This window comes from Sprattus sprattus (assembly GCF_963457725.1).
Source record: "Sprattus sprattus genome assembly, chromosome: 16".
NCBI classification, from domain to species: Eukaryota; Metazoa; Chordata; class Actinopteri; order Clupeiformes; family Clupeidae; genus Sprattus; species Sprattus sprattus.
In genome coordinates, this window is record NC_137914.1 from 14,068,986 (window position 1) to 14,080,451 (window position 11,466).

At 40.6% G+C, this 11,466-nt stretch overlaps 2 protein-coding genes across 2 annotated transcripts in view; both read right to left on the reverse strand.

The window, feature by feature from the left end:
* Nucleotides 1-775: 775 nt before the first annotated feature.
* On the reverse strand, nt 776-7,722 carry sypa (synaptophysin a; the record flags this gene model as incomplete). The annotated part of the gene is made up of 7 exons (XM_080853385.1): nt 776-839; nt 1,173-1,481; nt 1,750-1,941; nt 2,943-3,141; nt 3,574-3,698; nt 6,097-6,162; nt 7,705-7,722. The coding sequence occupies 6 exons, from the start codon at nt 7,720-7,722 to the stop codon at nt 1,203-1,205; spliced, it is 879 nt and encodes a 292-aa protein (XP_080709511.1). The 3' UTR covers nt 776-839; nt 1,173-1,202.
* Nucleotides 7,723-10,621: 2,899 nt separating this feature from the next.
* Nucleotides 10,622-11,466, reverse strand: part of cacna1fb (calcium channel, voltage-dependent, L type, alpha 1F subunit) — a gene marked incomplete at its 3' end in the record, with an annotated part of 39,106 nt that continues 38,261 nt past the window's right edge. Inside the window, exon 47 of the mRNA XM_080853800.1 lies at nt 10,622-10,903. Coding sequence (XP_080709926.1) covers nt 10,622-10,903 — 282 coding nt within the window. The remainder of the gene's footprint in view (nt 10,904-11,466) is intronic.

Below are 11,466 nucleotides of genomic sequence, written 5' to 3' on the forward strand. Positions count from 1 at the left end.
TCTCAGAGTAACACTTGGAGAATCACACAGGAAAATATCCATCCTAAATAAATGTAACTAACACAAAAAATGTGAACACCTAAACCAGTTTGATTTCTGCCACTGCTGATGATCTCATTCTCATCTCTTGTGACAGATAGTATGACTAGTTTTCTTTTCTCCAGCTTACGTACACCATACTCTTTCAGTACTATGCTCTATCCCACCAGAGCAGATAATGAAACAAACAAAAAACAAAACAAAAGATATTAAAAGAAGAAAGTTTGAAAGTATAAAATCTGATACAATTTCAGATAATCTCAGGGAGCCTGTACCAAACCACAGAAGGTAGAAATTATTAAGGTTCTCATTTTTTTGGGCTGAAAGACAACTGTATTTAGTGAGCTCTAAACTGAACCAAACTACAGTGGAATAACCCCATACACATCTTTAGGAAATTTTGTATATACTATTTGTTCATAATGATATTTATACAACACAGACAAATACATTCTCTCAAGTTTAATATTACTATTTTCAATATTATCAATTTAAAATTTATATAGCATTGAGATTTCGTTTTTTTTGTTCTTTTTTTTAATATTTTGGTACTGTATTCAAGTTTGTCTTCATTTGATCGATCCTAACTCTCTTTTTTGTTTACACCACGATAATGAACAGCACATTAAATTCTCCCTCTCATTCTCCCATTTCCCCTTGATAGTAATTATCCCCCCCGCTGCCCCTCCCTCCCTCTTGTTGTCCACAGACAGATGCACAAATAGACAGACAGGGAAGAGTGTGGTATTGTGGGTAGGGTTCAGGCACCACACTCCCGTATCACACGATCAACCTCTTTTCTGCAAAGAAACATGGTAGAACAAGCAGTGAATCACACTTCAAGAAGGTTGAAGACAACCGATAGATACATATCTGAATATAGCACATATCATGATATACTATTCACTGCGTATACTATTATGGCGTATAAAACAAGCTGTATATAAATACAATGCAAATTCTTTCTTACTTATTTACTGCACACTAAATATGATGACATAGTACACAAGCATACAGAGCAAATCTACCCACACAGTAAACAAAGCCGTTGGTTATATAACACATACTATGGCCTTAACACCCTGTCTTGCATGCAGTGAGAGCATGTCCGATTACGCCGATCTTTGACTCACCATCCTCCGGCTGTCTCCTCATTGGCTGGCTCACATCTGGTTGGAGAAGGAGGTGGGCGCCCCCTGCTGCTCGTAGGCTGGCTGGGCGTACTCGCCACCCTGATTGTAACCCTGCTGCTGGTTGTAGTCAGGCTGGTAGCCCTGCTGAGCGTAGCCCTCCTGGCCGTAGCCCTGCTGGCCGAAGGTGTCGGGGGCGGGCTGCTTCTCTTGGGCTGGTGGGGCGCGCATGAAGGGAGCGACAATGCCCGTCTCCTTGAACACGAACCAGATATTTCCTAACCAAAGGATCAGGTTCAGGAAGCCGAAAGCCTGGAGGAGAAGAGCACAGGAAGCCGTAATGGTAAACAGGTGATTTGGATATGTTGAACAAGACTGCCTAATGCTAATCTTTAAATCTAAAATATGACATCATTAAGCACAATCATCAAAATCCGTCATCAGGGTATCATGGATTTATATCAAGCTAAATTGTATGGAACTGAACTGGACAGTCAAAATAAACACCATCTTCCTCTGCTCATACTATCTGCTCACCCTATACTGGAGTGAGAACAGACCAGCGTTCTGACGGACTCACCACGGAAGTGTTGAGGCCGGACATCTTCGCATCATGGACCTCTTTGCAGGTGCTTCCATCCAGGTCGCAGGAGGGGACCATCTCCAGAACCTTATCGGGGTCGGTGGCTGTTTTCACGTCGGACAGGCCCTTAGCCCAGGCAGACGAGCTCACCAGCCACATGAACGTAAACACACAGGTCACCCCAAAATCCTGAAAGGGAAACGGGTCAGAGTTACTGGGGTCACAGTTTTTCTTTAGCACAGAGAACAAATACATGTATGACGTAAGTAGGTCTTACAGGTGGTTATTATATGGATTATAGGTATTTTAATGATAATAGTGGACAATGTTCTAATTGAATCATCACTGATATGGCTGCTCTATGCTACTATGTCAAACTATCTAGATATGTCTAGCAGTGGTATATTGTCATTCACGGTCATTCACCGATGTATGGAACGGTGGGTCCATGAAAATGAATACCAATGTTTTTGCTGGTCAGTCATGGTCAGGCAAGGTTCTTCTCAGATTGACTATAGAAGGCTACAGACGAGTATCTGGGAGAGGAGGCAGTACCAATACCGAGGTTTTACAATAATAAGAATAGTTTCGGAGGAACCATAACTAAATTGAGCAAGTGGAATTTGAATCATAAAGATACTTAGCAGTCTTTCTCCATCTGGTGCAGTATCCTGCCAGCTATGTCTCATCGTTCCCACCTCCGCACAAACCATCATCTCTAATAATCACAACTTTAGTTCATGCCCATTTAGAGAAAATGTGGCTGTAAAACTATTGTGTTAACAGCACTGGACTCAAATGTTGACAAGAACATTTAAAAGCTAGATGATCTCAGCTGAGTCCTTTGAGTCAGTCTCGCTTTTTATATAAACTTGTCAGTATTTGGTTAGTGTGCTATACTATATTTAAGGCTATTTTTACAAGTTACAGAGCACTAGTAAACCTTCTCTCTTCATTAAACCCAAACGAAACTAGCCAGTGACTGGATATGCTGCTTGTACATGTGTTTCCATAAGCAGGTCTATAATTGTGCAGAATCCAATAGAATCTCTCTAGGCCTTCAACAGATATTTAAATAATTGAAGTTTCCCTTCTTTGCACTGCCAATATGCAAAAGATACAATTGTATTTGTGACTAAGGAGGATTCTGTGAGCTGTCTCCCATGACAGTGAATTGGAAAACCACTCACAATCAGTGGGCCTTTGTTATTCTCGCGGTACTTTTCAAAGGCGAAGACGTAGATGCTAAGGGCGGCCATGGAGTAGAGAAAAGCAAAGACAGCGATGGTGACAAAGAACTCGGCAGAGGAAGAGTAGTCCCCAACGAGGAAGAACCTCTCAGACTGCTCTCCTTTGCAGGTTGGGGCATCAAAGTATACTTGATGGAGCCTATGGTGGGTGAAAGAAAGGGATGTAAGTACATTTCTAATTCAAACTGTATGCATGCAGTACAACTTTAGAGAGGAGAGAGTCTTCATAGTGTTCAAATAAAAAGCTTCAATGACTACATTTCAAAAATCCACACCATAAAATCTTTTTATTAGTGAAAATATTTTTTTCACCTCAGGATAATGCATGTACGGCAATTTATTCAAGAACCCACAAAGGCCTTGAATTGTTCTTCATAGAAGAATTAAGGTTTCCACAAGCTGATAAACCTGTCTAGGTTCTAGATTACACCCTTATTTGTCTTAAGACAGACTGTCTGGAAAACATGTCTTCCTATTGAAAATGTTGTGGTCGGTACATCTTTAGGTATAAAAGCATAGGTACAAACACTGTAGATGTAAACTGCAGGATGAACAAAAGAGTGATACTAACCTGAACGGGTATTCAAAGTCCACATCTATTTTTAAGTTACTTTCAGTCCTGTTTTTGCATTGAACGCTCATCCTGAATGACCCCTCGTAGCTCCCACACGTTGAAAAAGCAAAAATGGCAAACACCTAAAGAAAGGAGAAAATAATAACATTAATGAAACAGAGATCTGTTCACAAAGCAAGAACAATGGTTTCTATTATAATTCGACCACATTTTGATTATGTGTGTTCACCTGTAATTGTGAATCTTATTTAAATATAGCTATAAAAACAGTGTTTTCAGCAAATGTTTATGGGATGGTCTTTCATATTGTAGCCTTAATGCTCATGGACAACCCTTACATGATAAAGGGTGGGAAAAAGGCATATAATGACAAATATAAGCGATATAAGTGGATTCCAACCGAACCCAGCTCAGTAGGGGGAGCCCATCTGCCAGATATTGACAAAAGAACCCAGGCTTTTCCATGGCATTTCCTCTATTTCCTGTCACTGAGAGGCAATCTAAGAAGCTTCCCCATATGGCTTTCAGGCAATGACATGGGAAAATCAAATGCTTTGTGTTTCGACACATGAGCAGTTCCTCCTATTAATCTAACCAACAACATCAAGGAGGCGGGGCAGAATGTATATGCATATCCTCTTTTCCCCCAACCACTGGTTTAAATCTGGTAGCCTGACTCACTCGTGGAGATTAGTCCTTGCCTGCAGCCTAGATAGGATTGAATGGAGAATCTAGCTATTAATTTTCACAGAGATGGCCCACCATCTGTCGTAGTGGGCTGCTTGGAGTGTGGACAGGAATGGCCTCGCGTCACAGGAAACAAAGATAGGAGAATAGAGCCAACCATTTCTACTGGAGGGGGGACAGCTCCTCTTTAAAAATGAACTATACAATTACACACCAATTATACTGTGTGCTATGTGTGTTTGTGTGTGTGTGTGTGTGTGTGTGTGTGTGTGTGTGTGTGTGTGTGTGTGTGTGTGTGTGTGTGTGTAGATGGCAATAACTGTCAATGTGTATACATTTGTTTGTGTGTCTGTGTGTGGGGTGTGAGTATGTGTGCACGTATGTGTGTGTTTCTGTCTGACATGGAAAGAGAGAGAGAGACAGAGAGAGAGAGAGATAGCGAGAGAGACTGCTCAAGAGTGATTGATTCTTTTTGGTGACAGTGATATTGACAGTGATATTTATACTGAAAGCATAAAAATAAAGGTTCATTATTTTGAAATAAATGTATCTATTAATGTGATTAAATAATTCATTACTCATCACCTAAGTAAAACAACAGTGTTTTCGGTAATATCTACTGCAGTTCACAAAATGGGAATTCAGCAATCCACAGCTGAATATTATTTGTATATAATTTTCTGTGAGTAAAAATAGCTTCAGCTTGATTTGATTTAATATGACATATTGGTAACATGAAGGAGCATCGTAGCACCACCTGGTGTAGTGTCTTCATACAACCACAAGAGGTATTTTTTTGTTTCAGCTGCCAGTATGAATGTAGGCCTGAACCAGGCCTAATAAAACCCCACAGAGGGCTATATTTATGTAAACAAAATGTAATGATTTTTAATTGGGTTGGAAGACATCTTAGGGAAAAAGATTACTGCCACAGTTTACTTTGGTTTCTTTGTCTGATCTATAAAACTGGCACAGTATGAGACAGTAGCTGGTTTTAGGTTTCACAAGCTGAGTATATTGAATATGAGTAGCACTGTGTATAAACAAAGCCTCAGACTCTCTCTCTCTCTCTCATTCTCTCTCACACACAAACAGGAGCTACCTGGTGAACACACATCATCAAGGAGAAGAAATACATCAATACAGTCTTTTGGAGAAAAGAAATGAGGGCAAATCTGTACTCAGGTGTCAGTGATATTATCCGATTTGAGACTTTTGATATAGTGCACCCCATGCATTCTGATATTGTTTAATGTGGTTTTCAAACATGGTGCTTTCTTTTTCTCATAACCTAAAGCACTCTCCAGAGCTTGCTAAGTGGTTAGCACAAAATCAACCAGGATAACAATGGCAATGTAGAGTTTCAAGACTATAAATCAAAGAAAAATGAAATAGACTAACTGTTAGCATGCTCTTTATATACTGTTTAATGTTTATATATCCCTTGCAAGGCCCCACAGAGGCATGTAAAGGAACCTTTGTAAGATCCTTAGGAAAAAGGTAGATCCTCTCAATTAAGAATTGTGTTGGCATCTGAAGGAGAACTGCACATAAGCACATACTAAGGCTAGTTAGCTTGTCCTTATGGAAGAGCCTTACTATGTTCAAGAAAGACGAAGGTAGAACTCTAGGTAGTTCTCCAATACGGAACCTATTTCAAAGGTAAAGGTAAAGGACTGGTATTAAGCAGATGCTTTTATCCGAAGCAACCTACAGACAACCTGCAATAGAACACACCTTACCCAATTTAGTCTATTGTGAGAACATACATCCATAAAATCACAAGTTAACACAAGTACACATATAAGGTTTATCCTGAGTGGTTTGACTTACCCATTGTAAGATTTTTATGAAGCCCAGGGGCACTTTGAGAATTCTGAATTGCCCAGTGGCAACCAACTGTCAGGAGAGAAATGCAAGTGTTTAATAAGTCAAGTGGAATAGCTCCATCTTTACACCAACACACAAAATTAACCAACCCAGGTGTTCATTTCCCATTGTCAAAAGACATGTCTTTTTTTTGCATCTATCGTTTTCCTTTGACATACATAACATTTTAAAGGCATTAGAGGTTACAGCTAGGTTTACCTGGCCTACTGGGATACGTCAGGCTAAAGCTACTAGGAAAACGGGGGGGGGGTGGGGGGGGGGGGCACACCGCCGTTTAGCAGCTTGCAATCGAATATACGACAAAATAACTCGCAATCGGCGTTTTCTTAATTCACCACATAAACGAATCAACAAAACTGATTTGCTGGGTTGCCTAATTAGGCTACTCTGGCATCTTGTGGATGGCGGATACATTTGGCCCTGCATGCAGCAATAAATAAGATATGCCAAAATGATGGATTACATAATTAACAAAAAGGGTGTTAATCATCCTGAATACCCATTGATAAGATTGTTGTTCGTAGGTTTCAAATTAGCAAGCAAGGAAGCAGCCTATGTGATGAGATGCGCCGACATTAGAATATGGTAGCCTATGTGTTCACGGAGTGTGACGTAGCAAGGTGCGGTTTAACACGACACCGTAGCTTGCCCCAGAGGTAGGTCTCTGTAAATTCGCGCATCCCTTGTATAAAAGGGAATAAATGAATCACAGTCAAATCAATCGATAAGCAAACTCAATTTCAATTTCAGTTAAATATGTTCCTTGAAACACGAACCCGAAAAAAAAAGAAATCCAGCCAAATCTTTGGCGATGGTGACTGGGTTCGGATTGTCTATAAATGTCAAGGTCTTATAGCTCGGTTTATTCATAAATACACTTCTTTCTCCTCAATAAACATCAGAAACACATTCGTATTCGCAGAATGAGATAGCCAACTATGCAATGTCTGCGTACTAGAGAAGGACTGAGCCTATACACCGATGCTTGGATAATAACCAGCTGCCATTTTACAGAGCCATCTCAACAATTGCATCTGCATATTGTAAGGCCTTTTTTCAAAAGCCCGTTAGAGATTCATTTCTTAACCTTAATATAAATGGCCTATTTTTTCACATCATGTTATGTTTTGGCTGCGTAAAACTAAAATATGAGATGGCCGAAATTTACCAACGAATGGATTCGTTTTATAGTGATTCAATGACATCCTGACGGTCGGTCGCTAATACCTGATTTTTGACATTCCGCTCTACTGTACAAAACGGCTATTTTGTAACATTCACAACTACGACTATTATATTGCGACCTTCTATGTATTTATTTGGACCCTAACGCATCTAGAATCACACAGCATGAAGGCTGAGCCATGGAACATGTCAGTCAACAGACAACAGCACTAGAGGGTACGTTCTCCTCATCCCTGTTAACATTTATGCGAATTATTACCGCAAACGACACAGCAGCGCCAAGACAAATATAGTTAACATGAAACCAATCCGTATTGAGGGCAAAACACGCAAACATCTATATTTTCTTCGTATTCTGAGCCATACCTGATTTGCAATATCCATCTTAGCCGCCTGTTCGTAGATAAGAGGAATAGATGCTTGGGGGGAGGAGGACGTACCAACGGGAAGCGCTTTTGGTGGGGGAAACAGAAATCCACTGGAACAGCCGGATTGCGTCACAAGCTGGTAGAAGACATTTGTACGCAGAGGGCAGAGGAATGACTCGACCGTCCGTCAGCAGCCACGACCAACATGGGGTGTAGGCAAACGATTCACTATAGTATCTTTCAACCGAAGCTCTAGCAAACCTCCCCAAGATTCTGTGTTAAAAATATGAACAATTATGGCGATGATGTGGACATTGTTTTCTATTGCCCCATACAACCCTATTTACTGACCACAGAGAGCTGGTGACTCAGGTGCTGTGTTAAGAGCCAGGAATATAAAAAAGTTTCTCTCTGAAAATAATTAATGTGTACATCATAGATAAATCCACATGTGTTAACATTTAAGGTATGTGTTGGAATAATAAAATGAGGTATTGCCTTATGTTTCTTAATAATGTCCTCCAAAACTTGAGTCATGCCATGGAAGAATGATACCAGTTATCTCACTCGATATCAAGCCTATTCATAGGCTACTATTCGTTGTTTTAGTCGTTTTAGTTGTACTCACTCAACGGATAAACATCTCGACCGCAAAATTTCAAAGTTGCTGTATTGCACACATATGGGGTGGTATTTCATACACAGGGGACGCGACTCACAATGGAACAGGCTCAGGGACTTGAAGTGAAAGGCTCTCTGTCACTGAGGAGCTGTTTCCCTACAAGAACGACCCCGGCAATTACAGTAAGCCCTTTTCACCCAATGCCAAGGCGCCATGAGGAAGCCAGCTGTGAATGCCGCTGCGCTCCGTCTGTCAATATGTTAATTAGTAGCTCTCCACTCCAAATGGCTTGAGCTTAACACAGCATCTCACGGAGCAACCATACACAAACACCTTTCCTTTTTCACCCCCCCCCCCCCAGATCCGACCATCAATATACAATATACTCCCCCCTTTAGGCTTGTGCCTGAAGATGCCGTGGTTTTACCTTCTACCTGGAGTGGGATGAAACAGGCAGCGCTGAGGCCATCTGGTCTGTGGAGTGACTTTCTGAAGGGGTCAGAGGTCTGAGACAGTGGCCTTCCTGTTCCACATAACAGCTCACAGTCTTCCAGTCACTTCCATTAATAGACCTGTTCTTGGTCTGTCTCAGTTGTGTTTTTGTGTGATGACAGAATACCCTGAATTGTTCTCCTGGTCTAGTAATAGAAACATACTCTACATAAGTTTAGAACCAATTGTGCAAGAGGGTATTCTGAGTAGGGTACAGAAGAATGTACTATATAATAAAGGCATTTATTACAAGCCATTTAAATATCTTAACTAAATGAAACAGGTATCAGGACTTGCACAGAGAGTTATTACACTCAGTTACACATTATATACTCATATCTAACAAGGCTAACATTTCTACTTAAGCAGTTAACAAGTGACTTTCCACTGCTTGTATTAATGTTAACCTATATTTTAACCCTACACTCACTCAACACAAATTCATTCCTCCTCCTTAGTGCTCCTCCTTGCTTGGGAACAAAAACATCAATGTGATATCAGCTGTATGTGAAATGTGTCGTGGTGATGTCATGACAGAAGCAGACACATCAAGCGAAATATTCAATTTTGTATTTTGATTTACAAACATAGTAATTCATCAGTAAATACATTTTAAATACATTTGTTTCAATGTTACTTGATATAAATCTGATTTTTGCTCCTTACGTGATGGTGAATGATGAATTGGCTTTAAATATACGCTTGAATATACAAAATGGCGTTTATGACAACATTTGGTACAAAATGACTTAAATCGACTAAACGCAGTGCATCCATTTTTTGTCTATCTCATAAACCCTTCAAGTATGTATGGGACTTATCAAAAACCACAGTATATCATCTAAACCCAATCATGCCCTTCATACACACAGTGAAACAAAGTAAAAATTTCACACAGTTACAGTAAAAAACAACAACAATGCAAGTCAAAATATTGGTGATGCAAATGTTGGGATGCGACCTCATGGGCAATTCAAAATAAGACCAGGACAGAGGGTTGGCATGTTGGTGAGTGGCAGTACATAACCCTTGAGAGAGGTTGACTGTTCAAAGGGGTACTGTGTAAATATTGAGTGTGTGTGTGTGTGTATGTGTATGTGTGTGTGTGTTGTTTGTGTGTTGCAAAGAAAGACAAAAAGCCTTCCCTCCTGTGTGTGTCTGTGAAAATATGCCAAATGGTCAAGAACAGCAGAATCCCTTTAGCAATGTGATTAAATCAAAATTTCCTTGACAAAAAAACAAATATGTACATATATATTGCATGTACAACATGAAGTCCTGTAGATAGTTCAGAATGAGTCTTCTCGTTAAGATGCCTCCCCGAGCATCCATTCAGTCAGTGATCCATAGGTTGTGTCCCTCTCTCCTCTCTCTGCCCTGCATCCCGTCTCCTTTTGCATCAGCCTGTCTACTCCCTTGGCATGTCCTCTCCTTCTTTCCGATTACTCTCTGTCCTCTTTGACTTTGAAGTCAACTCTACAATCCAACCATCCTGGATTGCTGAAATGTATTTAAAATATGTATATATATATGTATATATGTACAGTTTATGTATTGTACATACAGCATATTTAAGCCATAACTATATATTTAAAAAAATCTTTTAAATACATATTCCTCTAAATCTAACCTTTTTCTCCTCTAACTGTGATGATCCCACATATTCTCTGATCTTTGATTAGACTGAGCTCCATCTCTGCAGTGTGCGTGCCCTTGTTGCTGTCAAGCACAGAATGGCCTTTATTGGCCAGTCACACTCTTGCTCCCTCTTCCCCGATCTCCTGATTGGTCCCTTGGCTTTTCAGAAAGAAGTGACACAGGTCATCTCATCTGCCAGCTCCTCCTCATCGCGGCTTCTGATTGGCTCCTCGTCACTGTACATGGGCCCCATGTCCGTTTGGTTCAGGAAGCCGCCTGTGCTCCCGCCCCCTCCGTTCCCTCCGCTCCCCCGGCTTAGCAGATCGCTGGCGGCACTCTCCATCTCGTCGATGGTCATCTGACAGGCATCAGCGATTTCTCGCTTGGCAAAGGCCACAAATTTGGGATCCTTGGCATAGAGACCCAGCCCCTCAGAGATCAAGACCTAAAGCCACAAAATGAGGCCAGTTTAAAAAAAGAAAAACACACACTGCCTTTGGTGACCTTAAAATCTGGGTTAACAGATAATCTGCATCAATCCATCCATCCCCCTGTCTCATCCAGTCTGTTAGAGCACCGATTGAGACTGAGAATGCCTGGTTCCTGTTAAAAAGATTTACTTAAGCAACATCTTCATTAGTTTCCACCAGATGCCTACCCAGTGCATGTTTTTGAGCATTTTCCCATTTTAGATTGAGACAGTATTTCAAAGATTTTACACAGAAGTACAGGAGAACCCAATGTTGGAAACCCAGCATCACAAAGTGAAACAGAGTGCATAGAGGGATGGTAAAGCAAAGATTGGCTTGGTTGCGCTATAACTACCTATGTATGGGCTCATGAGCCTTTATAGACTTTTAAATGCACTCAGCTGAATGAGAAATTATGGTCTGAGTTTTATCAGCTACACAATTATAAATGGATTAACATTTTTGGCCATTTTGCCATTCTTCATAAAAATGAGTAGTTACTATTATTTCATAGTGCACTGTACTGCACTATGCTATA